Source organism: Lipophrys pholis, assembly GCF_963383615.2.
Source record: "Lipophrys pholis genome assembly, chromosome: 1".
Classification (NCBI taxonomy): Eukaryota; Metazoa; Chordata; class Actinopteri; order Blenniiformes; family Blenniidae; genus Lipophrys; species Lipophrys pholis.
In genome coordinates this window covers 44,540,601-44,563,193 of record NC_137635.1, presented here as the reverse complement: position 1 = coordinate 44,563,193, position 22,593 = coordinate 44,540,601, and the positions used below count along the sequence as shown (strand labels likewise).

The 22,593-nt window shown below is 42.9% G+C and overlaps 2 protein-coding genes across 2 annotated transcripts in view; both read right to left on the bottom strand.

The window, feature by feature from the left end:
* Positions 1-1,602: 1,602 nt before the first annotated feature.
* Positions 1,603-14,253, bottom strand: nadkb (NAD kinase b). Its single transcript, XM_080479716.1, has 12 exons — positions 14,082-14,253; positions 12,152-12,442; positions 11,954-12,037; positions 11,229-11,358; positions 10,031-10,139; positions 8,691-8,776; positions 8,167-8,269; positions 7,907-8,076; positions 4,406-4,505; positions 4,162-4,319; positions 2,724-2,806; positions 1,603-2,315 (listed from the first exon to the last, which is right to left on the bottom strand). Exons 2-12 carry the CDS (start codon positions 12,439-12,441, stop codon positions 2,156-2,158), a joined length of 1,473 nt encoding a protein of 490 aa, XP_080335842.1. The 5' UTR covers position 12,442; positions 14,082-14,253; the 3' UTR covers positions 1,603-2,155.
* Positions 14,254-16,309: 2,056 nt separating this feature from the next.
* Positions 16,310-22,593, bottom strand: part of skila (SKI-like proto-oncogene a) — a 36,642-nt gene continuing 30,358 nt past the window's right edge. The window contains exon 7 of the mRNA XM_080458979.1: positions 16,310-21,218. Coding sequence (XP_080315105.1) covers positions 20,979-21,218 — 240 coding nt within the window. The 3' untranslated portion in view covers positions 16,310-20,978. The remainder of the gene's footprint in view (positions 21,219-22,593) is intronic.

Here is a 22,593-nt window from a genome sequence, read left to right as displayed (position 1 = left end):
AACAAACAAAAAAAAAAAAAAGTCACTTTTGATCACATGGTTGTCCACGTTTGGATCGATATCATTCTCGAGACTGTCGCCAGAAAATATTGGGAGTATAATTTAATAAATAAAATAAAAAAAAATTGGATGTCTGGAAATATATCTGTATCTTATCATTGCAATAAAAATATAGAAAGCACACGAGTACTGTGATTGTGTTCCCAGAATGGATTTGTCACTGTGGCGATAGAAACGAAGAATAAGTATATATTTATACGGTAAGTATTTGCACAACGGAACTGGACTCAGTCCAGAGAACGATCCAAAAAACTTTGAGAGTATTGAATATCGATGTTTTGCCGGTTACTGTGTCTTCCAACTCCGTGTGATTAGAAACCTGCAGCTCCGGCTGCCTGAAGCGTTCACCAAATTATATATATCTATATATAATTATATATTCAACATTGTGTCTTTATTCATATTGTTTTTGGAATTACTTTGATCTCGTGGATGAAATAACTAAAATGAGAAAAATACTAGACTTTTTAGAAGAGGAAAAAATAACTTAAAAAAAAGGAGATAAAATGGCTCAAATGTTCTTCCTGTTTTTAGCCATAAGACGAACTTCTCTCTGTCAGTAGTGTTTATGTTTTAGCTCATTTCATCTTTTCTGTGCATGTATTATTCTACATTAAGCCTGGTACATATTCATATTTGATATTACTACAAAATCATCTGAATATATAATGAAACGTTGACTATCCTAAGTTGTAATTGAAACTTCTGTAACAAGGTCATTTTTGTACGTTGAAAACTACTGTATGAGACTGTAGGAGCTGTTGGTCTCACTTTAAAGGTTAAATAGGTTTTGAGGCTCCTGGTGAATTTGATTTGCTGGAAAATAATAAGAATGATTGTTGGCGGTGAAGTTTGCAGGAGGAACTGCTAATCACATGACCTTTGCAGAAGTTCTGCAAGCAGAAATGAAATGAATAATAATAGAGGTGTGTGCAGAGATATGCTTTGGGGTCCATGGTCTTCATTTGGAACTATCTTTGTGCTGTCAACTAAAGCCCACGAAGCACAGCTGCTTTCTCGTGCAGACACAACAGCTCATCAGCCCTCGCAAAGTAAAAGTCCAAACCAGAGTAAACACAGATTAGCAGCAAACCACTGGACAGAATTTTCTCAACTGTTGCACGACTCTGGTTATGTCAGAATCTCTGAAAAAAACTAAGAAAAAAAAAAAAAAAGAGAAAACTACCAAAAAAGCCCACATTTTGATAATTAAAAGCATTTTGAATTTTTTTTTTTTTTTCACAACTTAGAACTTTTGGGGACTGGGAGAATATTTTCAAGGCAGATGAACTTTGCTTGCATCACTTATCTGTTTCTGTAGCCAAGGACAAGAAAGGAAGAGAAAACAGAGCCGTGCGTATCTCCGTGCGTCACTACTGCAGCGCGTTCAGCCGGCCGCCATCTTGGATGAGGACACAGTACTGTCTCCTAATCCATTCTAATTGAATTTATTTAACCTATTTGTACTCCGAACATTTTGCTCAAGTGTGTTTAGTCGTATTTGTGGCCCGATGAGAATCACATCAGCTGTAAAATATGTTTGATCTTAGTATGTTTAATGACTTTCATTTTTCATTTTGTGCAAAATATTCAAACCATCTTGGCACTTTGAGAAGAAAAACTTACATTTCCTGTTATTACTGTCATTGTTCTGAGGTGAGACTGAGGATATTTTTAAAGATGTTTGTGCAACAATAAATGACATTCTTCTCGTCTCTGTTGACTCTCGAACAGAAGTGACATTTTATTAGTTTTATTTTTTACAAGCATTCTACGCTCCTGTCTGGAGAACATATAAATATCACACGACATGAGATCAGCCTCTGGGCTCTTCTATGTACAAATATACAGAAACAGTGCGAGCAGCCACAACAGTTACGTTTCACAGAACATCGATGAGCGTCAGCTGCTCGTCACGTAGAGAATCTTGTTTCCTCCTGAAGCTACAGAACCAACTAAGCACAATGAAATGCAATCAGAACCCAGAGGAAACGGCCTCGTCTCTGGTGATGCTACTCGGTGTGACGTCACACCATGTCACAGTCCACACATCATCCCCCGATGACCCTCGTCCGCAGAGGCCGCCGCCGCCGCCTCAGTTCTCCGTGTCCGACGAGTCCGAGACGTCGGCGAGTCGCGCCTGCCTCTTGCGCACGTTCCAGTGCAGACACTGAGCCAGGCTCTCGAACCAGTCGTACACCAGGTCGTGGCAGCAGATGGACGGGACGGGGTAACAGGAAGTGGTGATCTTGATGCTGTCGGGAGGGAAAACATACGCCTGAGTCTGTTTTCAAGCGAAAACTGAAAAGTTTCGTTGCGTTTTTGGGCGTCCGTTTGCCCGACAGCGGTGCTCGGAGCAACTGGAAACACAACTTTTTGAAAACACTTTACAGTTTTTGTAAACATTCACTGGGAAGCTGCAGCAGTATCGTGTGTTTAAATGTCACGGTGTTGACATTTGTCTGGTGAGTCTGACTCTACACACACACACACACACACACACACACACACACACACACACACACGTGCACACACACACACACACACACACACACACACACACACACACACACACACACACACACACACACACACACACACACACACACACACACACCCGCACACAAACGTGATATCAGGGAAGGAGGACTTGTGGTTCTCACCAGTCTCCATGTTGGATCTCCTGCCTCTTCCGACCATCAAACGACACCCAGGCCGTGTTCCTGGCGTCAGGAGACAAGGTGATCTGTTTGAGGACGAGACGAGGACACAGCCGGTTTCCACAGTGTCGGAAATAAACATGATGTACAGTATGATTGATGAAATACTGTGGAGGAAACTGTGCAGCTCGGTGGATTCTGACTCCGTTCTAACAGAATTAACTGTGAGAAAATCAACCCACACCTCCGGGTGGAGTACAACCTCCTGCTGGTCAAGTGGGAATTCTCTTCTCCAATAGTATCCCTAATATAATCACCTTTGATAGAAAGTTTCAATTAGTACTGAGGAAATCCGGTGTCTACGCTAAGAAGTACTCCCTTTTAAGAGTTATTATCTGCATTATACTCAAAACTAAAATTCTTCACGACTTTGCACAAATCTAGATTTAAACTGGGATGTGGTTTCAGCACGTCGGTCTACGTCACACTTCAGCGTTGATGGTTTTAACCTCTGACGTAGAAGAACTCATGTCAGTGATCCACAGTCTGAAACCTTGAATATCATATTCTACACTTGAAATAGTGGTGGTCAACTCACTAGTGCCACCTGCTGTTAAGCAGTGAGAACAGATCATTTCTGCAACTTTTACGACTAAAAGAGACGTTTTCCAGATTTTCCACCAAATAAAATGTCTGGAGCCACAAAATATGTAAATGATTTGAAATGAAGAAAGCTGCGTTCATGAAGTGTCATAGCTGCAATTTAGATGTACTTTATTATACTTTTAGCTTTTGTTTTCAGAGATTTTTCCTTTTTTTTTTCATGGATTTTCCCACTTTAAACATTTTATGTGTCTGAGTTATTTGAGCCATTAATGTTTCCTAATGGTTGGAGAAGTTTTAGCTACACTACCTTTGGTTTTCCTTTCTCTTTCCTTCTTTCTTTCTTTCTTTTTTTTTTTTTTATATTTTCTTCCCTTTTTTGTTTCTTCCTTTTTTTCTGGGTTGTTTCTTTTTTCTTTTGTTCCTTTTTCCCCCCATAACAAGTTTAATCATTCTATTTGACCATTTTTCCCTGTATAATTATTTAGTTTTACTAACTTCAGTTATTTTAGTGTTTTTATTTTATCCATTCTATTTATCCTGACTCCTTTCGCTGTTTTACTTTACTTTGCTGTTTTCACCCTGGAGATGAGAACATTTTTGATAAATCAACGTGGAACTCAAATAAAATTGTCTGAAAGCTTCATGGAGCTGCTAGAGAGGAGCTGAAGAGTCACACGTGGCTCCGGAGCTGCAGGTTGCAGAGCCAGGTGCTAAACGACGGCCCTCGACTCAGCGGAAGGAGCCGTGACCGCCGGCCGAGGATCAGGCCTCTCCAGAGCAGCACGGACTGGAAGAACAGGAAGAAGTGATGCATCATGGTCCACGGCGTCCTCACCATGAGCTCCACCCCGGCAGGGACCACGATGGGCCTGAAGGAGAGCGAGTGCGGGCAGATGGGAGTGACCATGATGGCGGGGACATTGGGGTGGATCATGGAGGCGCCCGCGGCCGCTGCGTACGCCGTGCTGCCCGTGGGCGTGGACACAATCACACCTTGGAGGGGAACACGAGGCGTTTCCTCAGGTTAGGATTTATACACGAGGGTAAAAGCTTCAGTTGGGAGTCGTGCGGCTGCTCACCGTCTCCCTGCACCGACGTGATGAGGCGTCCATCCAGGTACAAGTCCACGTTGGACAGGTAGGAGGAGGGGCCTCGGTCCACCACCACCTCGTTCAGCACCTGCACAGTTCATGTTAGAAGACCTCTAAACAAGGGCTGAGCTGTGCTTTTAATCTGGAGGAATGCAGCTGATACATGATCATGGAGGTTGTGGGGGAAGGTGGGGGTGGGGGTGGGGGGGGGGGGGGGTAATTTATGGCAAATACTAAAACCATTGTATCTGCAAAACCACCGCTGCATGACAGTGAATTTAAGAAAACCTTTACTGCCATCTAGAGGCCATTGGCTAGAACTGAAGTCCCAAGTCTGCACAGTGGAAAGTTCATCTGGAGTAAATCTAATTCATTTCCACACTTATTTTACACAAGTGCAAAACTTCAATTTAATGTTTATGTAAATATGATGTTTTTTGAGTATTTTCTGCTTCTTTTTTTTTTAAATTTTACCCAGCTATGACATGATAGAAAGACAAAAATGGCTTTCAAAACTTGAAGTGATACAAAAGACATAGGAATATTATTGGATGAGGTCATGTTGTTATGTTGTTTTGTGAAAATACAGATTTTTTCATGACTTATTCTCTTCGCTACGACAAAGAAAAACCTTTATAAGTTACTATGGCACTATTTTACCAGTCTGACCCACTCAAGAGGAAACTGGGCTGTAAGTGGCCTCTCAACAAAAAATGTATTTTGACACCCTGCCTTAGAGCATTATTATTCAAACTGCGAAGAATGTGATGTGTTCCTGCCGTCTCCAACAGTGGCGCTATTCACCAGAACTAATCCCTCCATCCTCGACCTTTCAGTCTGAACACTTGAGACACGGCAGGAAAACCTCTCCTGGAGATAAAACACAGCCTGTGATGTGGAGTGACTGCAGCCGTTGAGCAGTGTCTAACCAGATTCTCGTGCAGAACCTCGGGTTCTCGGCGGAGTGCGATTCCCTATAATAGACAGTAAATTTGATCAGCGCTATCAATAAAAACATTAAATCACCCGGCGGCAGACGGGAAGTGGCAGTGGGTTAATGCCTGCCCGGTACCATGGGGAACTACTACAACAGGCCCGCAGCATACAAATGAAGTTCCCAGTGTGCAGTGGGTTGAGGAGGAGGGCACAGACAGGGAAAGCCCCCTGCTGCAGGTCAACAAATACGAATTAGTTTCATGACAGAGAGGATAAAAACTGGCGTGATGTTTTTAAATTGATTGCAGTATAGGTTATGAACTTGTCTTGCCAGTGTGTAATTATTAGTTTTATCATGTTTTTTTTCCAGAATGGAGGCTTCCCTGCATGTTCCTGGCTCCAGTCGCCGAGTCTGGCTGAGATGTCTGGCAGCTGTACTGACGTCGTACCGAGCGCAACACAAACATCCTGCAGACGTGATGTAATGCGAGGTCGAACAGGCGATCGGGCTCCAGAACAATCCGTCACTGTCTCCCATCGATGAGACGGGGGGAAAAAAAGACTAACGAGACACTAACTGCAACCCTGTGTTTGTGTGTGTGTGTGTGTGTGTGTGTGTGTGTGTGTGTGTGTGTGTGTGTGTGTGTGTGTGTGTGTGTGTGTGCGCGCGCGCGCACGCACGTGTGCGTTTGGTATGCTGTTTGGATACACAGTGTGTCAGACAGAGAGCGGCGGGAATCGTTAAATATCCATTTCGTCGTCGTCTCCCGCTCTTGACGCCATGGTCGCCATGGCAACTGGCTCAACAGGCCTTCACAACATCCGACTCGCTCTCCCACATCTGCGACAAGCTGGTTTTTATTATGACTGTTGTCAAGGCAACCCAGCTGATGCTGCCTCACTGAGCCAAAAGTACACACACACACACACACACACACACACACACACACACACACACACACACACACACACACACACACACACAAAGTAATTACAGCATCATAACCAGGGTGGGACAGGAACATGGCGACTGCAGTAATATGGCCTTTTTTTTCTTCTTTTTTTAGAATGACCAAATATTTACAAGAACTCTGCAGCAAGAGCAACTCAACTAGAAGGTACACAATGATCCAGCAAGTGACTCCACCAGTCTGAGTTGTGTCCCTTTTTATAAATTCATGCTTGTTACAGCCTTTAAGACGTAGTGAAGCTACTTTTCTGGTTACTCTCATGACTGATTCCATTAGTTAGTAGGAATAAGAGGCTCTAAGTTCTGGATGTTGAACTATTGAGATAAACTCCCAATGTGCAGAAAGCTATAGAAATCAAAGCTAATGTTTATTTAAATGACACAGACAGCCAGGTCTTGTGCACATGACATTTATAGCTTGCCTTAGGTTTAAACATATCAGGAGCATTTTTTTCCATCATCATACCAAACCCTGATAAACTGCACAGTAATTCTTATTCCATTGGGTTAAACATTTGGTCTCCATTTCCTTTTGTGGTGTTGAGTGAATACATGTTTACACTGTAGGGAGACAAGCAAGGTGGTACTTTGACGTTTCACGTTATATTGTATGATATTGCAATTTCTGTTTCTTAACTTCTATTTTAAGCTCTTGTTGCTTTTCCTTGACTATATTCTCTCTTTTTTGTTGTTATTTTTATTCCATTTTGGATGATATATTGTCCACCTTCTCTACTTTTTTAATTCTGGATGACATGTTTACACCGTAGTGAGACAAGTTTTTGACTTCAATGTGTGTACCATGCTCAGGTAATGGTTGTGCAGGAGGCTGAATAACAGATCCTGCACTGCTCAGCCTCTAGTTGCATATGTTCCGTTCGAAAACGGCTTCATGAGCCACTTCTGCATGGGGAAAGTTGGGTCGCCAACAAGACGTGTTTATGTTTTGCCCCAGCAACTGTCCATCACTTACAATATTCCACAAACGTGACTGAGGAGGAACTCTTGCATCATGCTCAGTCCCTGGAAAGCCAACACACGCATCTCGGAAAAGTCCATTGCCATCCGTGACGGCTTGTGGAACAACTGAGTGCCATCCTCTGCAGTACTTCTCAAATGGTCAAATGAACTTTCATACAGTTTTAAACCTTTTTGGCTGTTTTAGCAACAGTTTCATCTTGTCTCAGTTTCACCTTTTTAAACTATAAGAGCAGATTTAGTCATATTAACAGTTCTTTTCTTTGCCATTTAAAACTTTTTCACCATTTAGTACATTGATCTGAGTTTTCTCAGAGGTCAATTTCTCTAAACTGATCAACAGCTTTGTTCCACAATCGCAGCAAATATTCATTAAGAATAAAACTTTTTTCTCTTGAGGCTTTTTCTTGTTGCTAAACTAAACTAAAAATATTTTTTGTCAAAGCTTCAAGGAACCACAGAAGAGGTCCTGAAAAGTCACATATTAACTGGTGACTCTGAATCGACCTTCGGTATGTGTGGATTCTCTCAGTGCTCCATGTCTGTCCTCTGGATGGAGCAGCAGAAGGAGGATCGATCGTCCCTCTAAACACACGTTTCCTCACCTGCAGCTGCAGCGTGACCTTCCCGGCCTCGGTGTTGGCGTGTCCGTGAGGAAGGAGCCCGTTGTGTTCCTGCTGCGGCTCTCTGCTGTACGGCTGCTGTCCGGTCCTCTGGAGCATGTCCTTCACCACCTTCACCTTCAGGCGGCTGCGCAGAGTGATGGCCGCGTTGCCTTGAAAACCGCAGGCACAAAAGTTAAAACGACAACGGTTCCCGAGGAGTCAGAAAGCACCCTGCTCTTTCACTAAAAGCCTCAGTTTACCTTCAAACACTTTTGCGACTTCAGATTTGTACGACTCGAACTTGAAGGGTGTGAGGAAGCCCAGAGAGCCGAGGTGGAAGGCCATCACCGGGGGGACGCTGCCCTGCAGAGCAGAGAAGGAGCTTCTAATCAGTCCAGCTATATAGACGTCGATGTCTTCACAAGCTCTCTAATCAAGAAGACTATAAAAACAAAGTGTGTCTTTCACCCAATAAGAGCAGCTGATTGAAGTGTTATGCTTTACAATGAAGACTGAGCTGCACTGTACACATAAAACTGATGCAAGTGGCTGAATCTTTTATCTAAATATTTAGGTTGAATCACTTTAGGTTCTCATAAAGGTGTGGAGAATCGAAGGACGTCAAGCAAAAGGCCTGTGGGTCAAAACCAGTCCGGTGATGAGTCCATTTAAAACACGTGTTCAAAGAATCTTGAAAAATAATTCAACGTTTGGTCACTCTAATGTAGCCACGGTTCCTTCGGACAGTAATAATGGCGGATTTTAAATGAATAAATGACAACACCTGGAAGAGAGAAGAAGCGTAGAGCAGAGTCCCGTCACCACCCAGACAGATGATGAGGTCGATGCAGTCGGAGATGTCATCGTAACCTGTCGTCACAAAAAATGACTGCTGATCACGTTGTTTCACCTTCTCTCGTATGAAGAGCAGAATCTAAAGAGTCTAGCGGGTGGCAAGTATGATGTTATATTTGACATATATAACTGACTTAATGTTTAGATTGTAGTGATTTCAGTGATAATTGTTTGGTTTTGTGAAAATGAAGACATTTTCATCACGTATACTCTGTGCCACAACGAAGAAAAACGTCAAATTTACAGCTTATTGTGGCACTATTTGACCGGTCCGGCTCACTCATGAGCTGTTTGTGGCCCCTCAACTAAAATGTGTTCGACGCGTCTAAACTGGTGCAGAAAGTCCCGGGTTCGACTCCCGGTCGGGCAGCACGACATCAGATGAACGTGTGATAATGTGGTCAAATATGGTGTAACTAAATGATCTGTGATAAATACAAACATTTAAGCAGACGTGAATGTCCTTGTGCTTCGAGATGTTTTTCCAAATGACGGTGCTCTTTCTCTTGCTCCTGATTTACATGAGCGTTTTGTTTCCTTGTGTTTATGTTCATATGAGATTCTGCAGTTTCCACCAGCAGTGATTCAGAAGCAGAGCAGTTTCTTTCCCGTCTTTCTTCAATTAAAATGAAAAGGAATTATTCCCACTCCCATGTTTTAGTAGATTGCAAAGTAATTATGGTGAAATCGCCCGAAGACGTTACCTCCTGAAGCAACGTTCACACAAGTGTTTATCTTATCAACTTAATGAAGTTGATAAGATATCGGATGAATGGCAAACACAAAGTCCTCGTTTGTCTTCCTCTCGCCACGCTTTCCACACTGTTCGCGACCTTTGACCCTCACAGCCACTTAGTGGGCAAACATTTGAGTATGGCTCCATCTTATTGCCCAATATGTTTACATGAGAGCGAGAAGGCACAGCGCATGGAAATGATTTATTGCAGATCAGTCAGTCTTTTGCATACATATGTTGTGCATGTTATTATTTCTGAGCTTCATCTTCACACTTCGGGTTTTCTCTGCCACTCTGGTTTTCCTCCCACAGTCGATAAATACGCCTTTGAAGCTAATTAGTGACTCTAAATAGCCCAAAACAAGTGGATGTGTGAGTGTGCGTGTCTGTTTGTCCTGTGATGGATCCCGCCTTCACACAGTCGGATAAAGCAGCATGGAAGAGGGATGGTTAAATGGCTGAAATGCAGATAGACCCTCACGATTTTTCCACGCGGCTCCACACCTCTGCACTGTTAGTCGTTTTTGTCTCACCCTCTCTGAAGGTGCAGAGCTGATTGCGGATGGATCCGAAGGCCTCGTCCTTTGACAGCGTGGCGTCATCGGCGACCCTGCGCTCCACGTACACCATCATCTGCTTCTCCTGGCACACGAAACACACGCAGACAACCCTCATGCCTTTCGAAATGAAAACAACCTCCAGACGCACCAATTTCAGGATCCAGGAATGTAAACCTGGCCCGATGCCAACAGTGACCGCTCTTGTTTTAGAAACATGTGGTCCAAAGGTGTTGGAACTGTTTCAGACCAGACTGTGGCTTTCCTGAACATGTCTGCACCATTTCCTGGATTCCTTTTTTTTTTTTAACTTTAACTTGCTGCTCCTCAGTATCATAAATATTTCTGGAGACACTCTGTGCTTTGCTGCATGACGCTTCCCAGCAGGATCATGGGCTTCGTTTAGACCAGCAGTGCTTAAAGCGCAACATGTAAAATCGTCACATTTTTATTGAAGAAAAAAGCAGCACAGAGAGAGAATTGTAAATGGCATCCCATAATATAAGCTGCGGCGCCTGTACACCATCATTCATGCTGTATCAAACGCACAGAGAACAACCTGAAGGGGAATTTGTTTCACGTAGAACATCCATAACACATACAGACAGTAGTAATGGGAATTTGCATGAGCCTGAGCAGATATATAGATGAATGAGAACAAAAAAAGTTCTATTACATGTAATGGTATGCAGACTGACGCTGTTCTGTGCTGGTTTGGGCACATTGATGTACATTAAAACAAGCCGATTAAGAAAGGCATGAAAAAGGAGAATAATTAAAATACTATTGTTTAATGGAAAGATTGAAGCTGCTGTTGGACTATCAACTGAGTTTAATTAATCAGGTAATTCATTTCTTACCATTTTATTTTGTAAAATGTGCTGTTGTGACTTGCCTGTTTAGCTGAAATAGTCACAGTGTGCTTCAGGGCTTCTGTCTCTTTATAATATATAAAACTTAAAAAAAAAGGAAAGAAAGAAAGGAAAAAAAAAGAATAAAAAAAAAGAATAATAAAAACTTATGGCATGATAGAAGCCTCTGATGCTGCTAGTGATTTCAAGTAGCACAGTGACGTGATGTGGCAGCACAGACCTCACCGATATCAGCTTCAATGATCCCACATCAGTCAAACACGACTGTCATACTCTCAGCATATATTTTCCATGTCCTGTACCTCCACCAGAAATCTGCAGAGTTCCTTGAAAGGCTCGACCAGACTCTCATCTCGGATTTTCCTGATGACCAGCACGTTGACCGGAGGTTTGTTCCAGGTGAGTCTCTGGCTGGCCGGGTCCTGGATGTGCCTGAGTTGAAAGAAAGTAAACAAATCACAAAAAGGTACACTCATCCGACACACACGGCCTATCACAACAAGTCACAAAAATAAAGACTAAATAACAGTCTGAACCTAAACACAATGTCCAGAGAGTTTTGTTTCAGTTTGCTTTGGATCCTGACAGACATCTCGTCTTGTGAGCAACACGGATATTCAACAACTTGCTCCCAGTTATTTATTAACTCATGTGTCACTTCAATGTAATGTGCCGATGAGTAACGGTCAAATTCCAAACATGAGGTTGAAAAAAACAAAAAATTATAATAATTTTTCTTTCTACCCTTTTACCATTGCCGTTTCTCCTTTGTTGTGCGGCGGATGACCGGCATGGTGCGGATGGCTTCGTCTGCGTGTGTTTGTGTGTTTCCAAATCAGATCGAAGGAAAACTTCATGAGGCTGGCCTACAATGACCATGTGTGGCTCGTACCATGAGTCACATCTCACTTCACATCCAATCAGAGCAGGCTCAATTTATCTTATCTTTCACAGTTACACAAACTTTTCGATGTCAACGGCCTGAGAAAACAGTTTGTACACAGACGGGTGCTCGCCTCATGCTTACATCACTGAAGTTGGGTTGGGAAGAATACAGGCTTTGGGTCCGAAGTGGGTGGCCGGATACGGTCCATGAAGAAAGTGGGCTCTTCTGTGAGGACGCACAAAAAAAAGGGGGCAAAAGGGGAAGACAAGATCAACTCATGTGCGGATGTCCTGAGCCTCTGGCGCAGCAGCAGACCAGCTGGCGACCTGCAGCGCACACCTCTTAGGAGAGCTTTCCGCTGCGTCGCTCGTTGAACCAGAGGGCTCCGAGTGTTCGTGTTGGCCTGGCAACCTTCGCCGCTCGATCTCCCACAGCAGCTGTTCGTGACCATCCCCCCGGGGCTGCGACCTCTTCCCCTCCCGGCGTCTCCTTGGTGACCTGGACGGGTGCTCCCTGTACCTAGAGGGCCGAGCTGACTCTGAGAGCTGACCCAGGGTACCCGACGGTCGTGCCATGCTTCCCTCAGGGGCCACCAGGGGCCTCGATGACGGACTCTCGGAATTCTGCATTCTGCAAAAAAAAACGAAGACAGAGACTTCTGCAATGGACAGATTGACTTAGCAATACAAAACACCCACTGAGATGACATTAAAAATTGAGTCAACACTCACAAATTTCTATGAGTAACTTTCTTTTCTTCCCCAAAGCTAAAATTCATTCCAAAAACACTACAGTATTAAAAATAAAACAAAGGATGTGCTACTTTTTAGTGCTTTATGTTATCATAAATCCACTGTTTCTAGATTATGAAGTGAGTATATGTCAAGACAAACTCTGTGAAGACATTAAATACGTCTTCCAATTTTTTTAGTTATAGCTATATAGCTATAGTAATTTTATACTTTACAAAGGAATGTGCTCATTATATTATGTTTGCGAAACTGAGAATTTGACAAAAGAAATAGGAATGGATAGAGAAAACACAAAGTCGATTTTAGCCTTACTCAAGTCAAAGACTGACTTATTTACAAATTACAGAGATGAAAAAAACAACTTTGTTGCACATTATAGCAAAAATGGAAGGGCAAACAGAATAGGGTATGTATTAACAGGTTCTATCAAAAAGACCTTAATTGGCATTCAATAACTTAAATAGAACGGGCACTCAGTATACTTTCAATAACTCCACATTTGTGTACAAAACCAAGTTAACATTGCTGGTATGATAGCCGTGTGCTCATTTCGATGCTAAGTAGGTAGATCAGGTGTGTGAAACGCGACTTGTCCCTATGGAAACGGCTCAGCTACCAGATTACGGTGCAGCTGTAAGGCTTTCTGGGAGATTTATTAGTGTTATTATTACTAGAAAATTTCAATGGAAATTTCGTGTGATAAGATGAAAGGAGACGAATGGGACATTTTTTCGCAGTTTTTTGGGATTTATTCGGAAACCGTTAGCCGTAACATCCCATAATCTAATCTATTGGTCCTTGGATGATGACTAATCATCACTTAAAATGTCATCCAATTCAAAGGAGTAGTTGTGAAAAGGTGGTAACATACATACATACATACACACATACATTTCGTTGGCAAAGTCATCCAAACTTAACAACTTTAATGATACAGCTGAAATAAGATAAAAGATAAAGAGTTGATCCCACAATGGGGAAAGATCGGTGTTGCAAGAGTGATAGATGACAAACAATAAGAGGTAATAAGGTGAAGTGGTTTAATAAGAGCAGTAACAGAAAGTGAGAACATAAGAATTAGCTACTGTGTAATACAAGCACATTGCAAGAGGCACATTAATATTATCAATGTATTATAAATGGATATAATATAAATGTGATGACTGTAAAATATAAAAAATGAGTCAGACAGTCGTGAAGCTGTCTGTCAATAATAAACATAAAAAAGAGTTACTAATAATAACTGGTAATAATATCATCAGTCTGTAATGAAGGCGTCTGAAAATAAGAAACGTTCAAATCAGTCTGTATCAGTCAGTGGTTAAACTTGTAAAATAATAAGGATAAAAAATGAGTCGATGTCAGTACTGAAGCTGTCTGTCAATAATTAACACATAAAAATAAGTTATTGTCAGTCTGTGGTGAAGCTTTCTGTCAATAATAACAAACCTAGTTAGAGCTAACCAGCTACTAGCCTCGGCTAAAACGCATCAAAAACAGCCTGAATGAGGCCTTACTTTGTCACGGAGCGGAAAACACGCTCATATCGGTACTAGTTCACGCAGGCTCGGCTGTGTTCAAGCGCCGTGAAGCCTTTTTCTTTTTAAAGAGAAACTGGACGAACAGTGTGAAAATGATCAAATATTACAACACAGGACGGTAGCATCACCGGATGTGACGTGTGGCCCTAAGAGGCGCTCATTTAAAGTCACAGCGCCATATTCAGCCCCCGCTGGTTGGCTGCGGAACTACACTTTCTGGGTTTACTGCAGGGAGGGAAGCCTACTGTCAGAGAGCAGGTATTTTGAAATAGTGTTTAAATAAGGGGTCGGAGGCGTTTCAAGACGCACTGGAGGTCAAAGGCAAGAGACATCCAGGGAGCAGAGGCTTTTCAATGTATATTTCAACATATCTTACAGCAGTAGCACCACGCAGTAGTGTTATAGTGCTATGAGGCTAATAAACTAACCACTTCACCACTGTGCAGTCAAGTAAGAACATCTGAATCCCTTTTATTATTCAACAAATAACTGCGCAGACAAGAATAATTTAATCTGAGTAAGAAAACGATTATTGAGGGCGGGTGGGCTCATTTGGTAGAGCTGATTGTCTCCCCAAGGTTCCCTCATCTCACCCTGACCATTTGTCGAAGTGTCCTTGATCATAACGGACTTATTGCCATAGTTCCTGCTTTAGGAGTCATAGCAAAATATGTTGTTGTTTCCATCCATCTTATGGCTGGATCGACTCCCCAGTAACGGTGGGTGGCTACAAGAACAGAGAAGTCTGTTCTCTGGCAAAATCAAGACACTTTACTGTATTTTGCACCACAGGACACACCTTCATTAATGTCATTGTGTTCAGTCTGGGGTAGAAATGTCTGCTGAAGCGATTCTGTGGCACAGCCTGGCCTGCAAATGCTTTCTGGGAGCTTTCAGTGTCCCGCTGGCTGTTGTGGACACGGTCGTGACCCTCGCCATCAGCGTCCTTCATGTTTTCACTGATGGATTTGTCCTGCTGCTGCGCACTTACCACACATGCTTGCTGGTTCAAATCCTCAGAGAGGCCTACAGAGTGCTACTGGTGGCTGGTTAAGACCATTTTTGCGCGGTCACACCGAGGTTACATACCATCACCTCCACCAACCTGATTACCTGCACATTTCTAACACACCTCCTCTTTTTTGTTGCTGCTCTCCATGTTTTCTTGCTTTGGAGGATGTTTCCTACCTTGAGATGGACAGGTACCGAGTCTTCTCTGTCTCAACTATCCTGCAGATCACCATGCTGCTATTCCTGACACAGGTTTTAGCTGCTCTGTAGGCTGAGGGTCTTCTGCTGAACTGAACATAGAATCTCTAACCCCTACCCGAACCAGGGTTTGAATCCCTCCCCACAATCTGTCTGTCCTATCCTGTTGTCTCCTATCCCCAACCGGAACAACAGACAGTCCCCTTTCTTCCTGTTAAAAGGGAGTTTTTCCTTTCCATCCGGATTTCCAAAATGACTGTGTTGTATTCTGTGCTATATAAATAAAATTGAATTTAATGTGGAGTGAATAACATATATGTACAATCACGCAATCAGACAATAGAATCGAGGAGACGATCGTGGTTTTGACACTACAGAACTTTACTTGAATTTGATCCAAGTTCATTGTCTATACAGGGTTTATTTACAAGATCTGAAATCAGGGAGCAGGGCAAAAACAGAAAAAAAAAAACAAACACTAGATACAACTGAGGTATTAGCTAAAAGCATTTACAGGTATGTAATTTACTAGTAAATATCAATGATGATAAACAGTTAGAGATGCAGTGTCTTCTGCTTTAAAAAACATCTTTTTATATCACAACATGAGGTAGGAGAACAGTGTCTCGATTCATGCAAGAACAAAAGTCTCATCACACTGTAGTATTGGCAACGTAGTATGCAATGGTCATACACGGACACTGCGTTTTCATGTTTCAGTACAGCATCGAGGTGGGGGGGGGGGGGGGGGGGGGGGGGTGGTGGGGGGGGGGGGGGGGTTCTTTTTAGCAAAGCCATTGAATGTTTTCATCTCCACGTGTTACAGAAAGTGTATGAATTAAAACTATGATACTCTTCAGTCGCTCCCGGGGATAATTACTGGCTGAAAATCACACACCCGGCTACAAAGCAAAGCCACCTGCAACACTTCAAAGGTCACCTTGGACTTGTTAACAAGTCCCCCCCCCCCCCCCCCCCCCCCCCCCCCCACCCACACTCGCGTGCGCACGCACACACACCCACACACACACACACACACACACACAAATGGCCTAGGGCCAGATGGTAATGCAAATCCTGCGTTGAAAAACACAGACCAATTCAGTTGGGCAAAAATTCACACCTGTAGAAATTCTGTACAAATTATAACCGAGATCTCATAACACTGCAAAAAATGCAAAAAACCGGCCTCGGTATAAAGGATTTCTCTCCCTTATTCTTTTTCTTTTTAAAATTTTTTATCGCGGTGTACAATTCAACGACGCTAAATAGAGCCCCCTTTTGTATAAAATGCAAACTACGTGAGTTGGGTTAAAAGGTTATTTTCTGGAGATTAAGAATTAATACTGGTTATCCTGGAGTTGGCATTTGGGGAAGTCGGGGGTCCGATATTGGGAGATTATAACCACGCGTCCAGAGAAAGAGGAAGTTTTTATCTTGTTTTTTTCAGAGCTGCTGTCTTGGTCAGATAAACATGGTTTCCACATCAAGTTATGCTACAACTTAAGTCACAATCAGACTCTTAACTTTGTATGCAGCCAAACTTTATTCATAAAAAAACTTGTCAAATATTCATGCAGATCTCAAAAGTCTGTTTTTAAAGGGAATTTTTCCAGACTTTTTTTTTTTTTTTTAGTTTTTTTTTGTTTGTTTTGTTTTGTAATACAATAAACAGATTGTTGCCAAGTGACACGGAAAGTTTAAAAAAGTGGGAGGGGCAGCAAAACATGCAAAAATACAAAATAAAAGATCTTTTTGCTTCTTTTGCTATTTATTTCCCCCAAAAACGTTTTTTTTCTTAAACATATATATATTTTTTTAAATTTGGCTCGGTTTCACAAAGGAAGGGTGGCTTGCATTACACATTAAACAGTCTTGTTTTGAGTCGGGGAGGGGTTGAAAAGGGGAAGTATTATTTTCTCTTTTTGCGGTCTTCTCTCAGCTGACTGAAGCCTTAGTCCAAATTATATAACCTTTAGAAGATTATCTATATAATAACAGTTAATATATTAATGACTACTGTATTTACAAAGTGAATATAAATCTTTAGTTAATACGTTAAATATTTTCTTTCATAATTTGAATAGAGGTTTAAGATGGATTATGGGTGGAGGCTGTGTTGAGGGGTTTGATTTCTTCTGAGCTACGACTGCACCCTGCCTGGTAAAGGGGAAGCTGTGTAAGAAGTCTGCATGGAGCACAGTGGAATGTCTATCGATTTTGCATTTATAGCAGATGCATTGATTTAAGAAGAAAAAAAGAAAAAAACAAAAACAAAGCTCAGAGTTTAGCTGAGGCCAATCCCATCCATAAACCGCCCCCCCAACACTCCATTATTTACAAACACGCACTTTTGCAGGCATCGTCTTTAGTGGCAATAACATTTTTTTTTATTTTTTTATTAAAGAGCACTCCTGCCCGGAAACTGGCACAATAAGGCCCTGATTACACGACAAAGTTTCAGGTGAAAAGTTGGGATTGCTATTCTGGGTGATTCTCAACTTCAAAACCACCAAATCCCAGGAGAATCTGGACTGGGAGTCCTGACACTCTGAAGGCAAACGTTGTTGTTGTGCGTCTGCTCACAAATGTGCAGAAGAACTTTTTACTCTGGCCGTGGTGCGCAGTAGCAGCATCTCAGCCGTCGACACGGAGACGGCGACCGAGTGTTTCGAAAAAGTTCCACTCTTAGGAGCCTTTTTCCAAAAGTTGCATTTTTAGTAGCTCCGAGCACCCTTCTCGTGTAAACGCACTTGGAAACGTTGTCGTGTAAAAGGGACCGAGAAATTCTCTCTTTCTCTCCTCTGGGGTAAAATATATGAGTGTGGGAGAGGAGGGTGATTCTGTACAGTCTAACCCAGAGAGGGTGGGCAGGGCCCCCCCCCCAAAAAAAACAACAGCTGCCCCTATTCTGATAGTACAGAATGAATAAAAAAAACTAAACGAAAAAAGAAAAAAAAAAAAAACACAACAAGGGGGCTCCCCTCGGTACCCCTGGTGTCCGGGGCCACCCAGTCTGCCACAAAGCATCTGCCCACCTCACCCGCTCGCTCTCCTCTTCCTCACCCGGAGCTGTTTGTTCAGTCAGGCAGAATAACGTGAAGCCCTGCACCAACCGCTTTCACCTGCGACCCACTTTCTTAGATGACAGATAAAACCGTCAGCTATCAATGAAGTCAAATGATACACACACACACACACACATACACACACAGAACGAGAGAGAGAGGCCCCAGACCACTCTTTGATCATCTGCTGGGAACGCTGGGGCCATTGTTCGGCCTGAATGCCCGCGACGCACCGACACACTCCAGTGTGCGCCGGCGTGCCAGGACGCCGGACGCGTTGGTGGAAATGCGGCTACCGCACATGTGAGTCTCCGGCTTTTCTTCTCCCTCCCAGAAAGAGCTGCACCGCCTCAACCGTGCCCAGACGCATTCCTTTCCCAGGGGGCTTCTGGGGGGGGGGGGGGGGGGCTGTGAAGTGCCAAACACCGCTCGTGAGCTTCTGTGAGCCGAGGCTGAAAGGAGCACAGTGTTTTTCATGTCTCGCCCGAAGTGGGTGAAAACCACAGTGTTGTGAGGAGGTTCCTGGCAGAGGGGAACGGCGCCAGCGTCGCAGCAATGGGAGGTGTGTGTGAGTGTGTGTGTGTGTGTGTGTGGGTGGGTTGTCTGGTCAGACGGAAACAGTGGGCAGCTGGTAGATTTATCTAGTGTAAAACAGCAGAGTGCAGATCACAGACTGAATTTTAAAAAGAAAAGATGGCCGATTGGATAGCTAGTCAAAAGTGAAGCCAGAATCTCTCTCCATCGCCCCCTGGTGATAGCGCACCGTGGGTAGTCTACATTATAAAGTCAAAATCCAACTTTTCGGTTGGATTTTCAAAGACTCTTTTGTATGAGGAATATTCTGGGTTCACTTTTCTAGCAGTCCTGAAAGCCGTCGCCCATCTCGTCACAGGCCGGAGACAGAATTGTTAAGATGAGCCAGTTAAAAAGCTTTCTCCAGCATGTTTCCAAAGCACGCCATCAGGCTCGGTAAAAACCTCCAGTTTGAGTAAGAATACACACAGTGCTGCTAACTTCTCCAAAAGTGATCACACACAGGATCCACCTTGTTGTTTTTTCCTGGCTGTAGAATTGTCTAAAAATGCACGAGATCTGGCAGCTCTTCAATATCGGGAAGTTCATCTTACAAATGTGTGAAATTCTGCTGAATGATGTCCTACGGGGAGTTTGGTAAGAAGTAAATGAGTTCAAAGCTCTGTTTTTGGTACTTTCTATGAAGGTTTAACAACGATGGCTACATATCTGTGTATGTCCGTGGTCATTGTCTCCTGCTGCAGGCTGCACTTTAGGGCTTCTTGGTGGTTTGCATAATAGACGCGCAACACAAAAGGCTTTACTTTACTGCAACTTTTATAAATATGTTGTCAATGTGTCAACAATGTGTCAAAGTTGATTCACATCACATGTAATATGAATACAAACTGGAGGCTTTTCCATAGCCTGACGCATGCTAAAACAAGTTTGAGAGGTTTTTAAAGTGTGTTAGGACGAGCCCCAATTCAAGGATGCAAAGTTATAATTTAATCTTGAGGGCCTGATTTAAATCTTCACATTTTAGGAAATGACTGTTAAAATGCATAACTCAAATTTAGTGAGAACAATTAGTGTTTTAACACAATAAACAATAGTTCAACCCTTCAACCAGCTTGGAAAGGGGATTCCTTTGAACCCTAGATTTCTCCTGCATGCCGAGGCTCTCTGCGCCCACCTCACACTTTGAGATCCGAAAAGACAAAAAAAAATAAAAAATAAGCCTCATTTTCCTGCATGGCGATCTGTAATCCAGGTGTTGTTCGATCTGAGTTGAAATGACTCTACAGGGGTCCGGGTAATATCATTCATCCGTGTAAGAATGGCGTCGGGGGGAAGAGGGGGGTCTCACTCCGAAAAACTTCAAGTTCAGCATCACTCTTGGCATATTCTCATGAGGTTTTACGACATCAGTTATAATGTCTTTGTATTTTTTTCTTTTTGTACAGTAAAGGTCTCTGTCCTCCATAAAGACTCGATAGTTTAAACATTTCTCTGTGTTTTAAAGGAGCAACAACAACGACGGCAAAGAAAATAATTGAAAAGAAAGAAAAAAACTCATGTCCGTACAGTTTCCTGCGGGTCGCTGGCTGGTACTTCTGGGACTCATCGAGGTGGGCAGCTCCGACACGGCTACTGTGTGCAGCAGGTCGTCGCCACCGGGGGGCGTCCTGGAGGAGGAGCCATGAGTCCGTGTCCCAAAAGTGTGGTTAGCGCTCCCCCGCGGGGGAAGCGTGGGGGGGGTGGGGTGGTCGGGGGGGATATAGTGACGGGGGAGAAGGGGAGGGAGCTGGTGTGTAGTGAGACCAGCATTGTGTTTGTGAAGCAGCAGTTTGTTCAGTAAAAACTATAAATTAAATCAAACATACATGCCCGAAAAACTTTTAAATACTGTTTGGAAAACGAGAGAAAAAAAATGCATAAAACATATGAAATGTTAAATTATTAAAAAAAAGAAAAAAAATCTACACTGAAATAAAGGGAGAAGAGGTCAGATGCCCAACTTAAAAAAAAAACCTGCCTCCTCTGGTGTGATGAGGAGGAAGGAGGAGGGGTGGGGGGGCAGTTACTTGTGGCTTCCCACCTCTGACATGGAGGGTGGGGAGTGGGCATTGGGGGGTCCAGTGGAGGGGGTGGCAGGCGGCGAGGGGCTGTACCCCATGGCTCCGGACTGGGCCATCTGCTGCTTGAGCTGGGCAATGGTGCGCTCCAGCTTCTCTCGCGCCTCGCGCTCCCGCCGCAGCTCCTCCTGCAGCTCCTGCCGGTCGCTCTCCGCCCGCTCCAGCCGCTGGCGCAGCTCCGACAGCTGAGGGGAGACAGCAGGCAAAGGGTTAAGACTTGGAGAGGTCTGACACACTCACACATGGACAGAGTATCTAGACAGAGGACATCACACAATACACAACTCCCACGGATCTCCTATACTGGAAGATGCAAATTTCAGACGTTATTTTCAGGTCTAAACATTTTACTTTTTTTTTTTTTTGTTATCTCATCTAGTTTAGCTACTTTAACAGTTTCTACAATTTAAGGCCTCATTTATTTGAAAACATTTCAAGTGTTTCAAAAAAGTTTGCCATTCACACTGCAACGTTTTGAAAAACGACGTCCGTTGACTTGGAAGCATCAATAGTCCAACAATATGCTATCAACATTAAGAGACAGCCTTTTCAAAATGTTGCATTTTCAGTGTGGTGTAACTGGCCCCCCAAAGGTGACAAAAGTCTTCAGTTTTCACTTGAATAACCATTTTAGCTGTTTTAGCCGGCTTTACCGGTTTTAAGCATTTTAGCCATTTTCAGGAACTTTAGCTGTTTTAGCTCGTATAACAAAATGCCCCCTTGCCTAACATACTGAAGTTTTTATTTATTTCTATGATTTTTGTGTTTTAAAATGCCCGAGTTCAATCCAAGGCGCCACAAATACACCAGCCTCCACTGTGAAAACACGTTTGGTCCTAAAATGACTGCACATGCACTGAAGAGCGGCCAGCTTTAGACTGGTCGCTAACCAAACATATGCACGCACCCCCTCAAGCTGGCGCAGAGCCGGAGTGCCATGCCAGCGGACGGGAGGAGGGAGGAGATGGGCCAACGCAGCCGCCACTATCTTAAGATCAAGTCCAGGAGGAACCCAAACGCACACATTTATATACACATTTAAGTGAAAAAGCTTCGAAAGAACACAGTCCAATCATTTTATGAATGAAAAAAAAAAATGTGTCACTTTGCTCCAAATAAACTTTGTCTGAATCAAGTTTAACTTTTAAAATGAAGATGATACGGTTTATAAACTTGGATTTATATTTTTTGCTGTTGAAGCAATGAATTTTAAGAACTAGAATTAAAAATGACATTTATTTAGTTTTAAATGTTTAGCTGTTGATGCCATATTAGCCATTATAGTAGTTGTTAACATTTGAATGGTTTATGACCTTTTTAGCAGTTTTAGATACTTTACCCTATTCAAACATACATAACAATTTATGCCGTTTTATTTGTCCATTTGCAAACATTGTAGTATTAGTTATAATATCATTATTAGTCACTCAGGTTACCTTTACATATACAGGTAATCCAGTGCAGTTGGAAGTGGGAGTAAATGAGTGTTTGCACAATGAATTCTCTTTTTTGTGTTTATTTAGATTTAGACCATGTTTACATGACATTTGAATGAAAATG

What these genes read in the sequence shown, in the direction of transcription:
- nadkb (XM_080479716.1), bottom strand. Translation starts at nt 12,441, where the DNA reads ATGCAGAATTCCGAGAGTCCGTCATCGAGGCCCCTGGTGGCCCCTGAG. An exon ending in AGTCGCAAAAGTGTTTGAAG is followed by an intron (nt 8,077 to 8,166) that starts GTAAACTGAGGC and finishes GCGGTTTTCAAG; the next exon opens with GCAACGCGGCCATCACTCTG. An exon ending in CTGCCGGGGTGGAGCTCATG is followed by an intron (nt 2,807 to 4,161) that starts GTGAGGACGCCG and finishes GTCCTCAAACAG; the next exon opens with ATCACCTTGTCTCCTGACGC.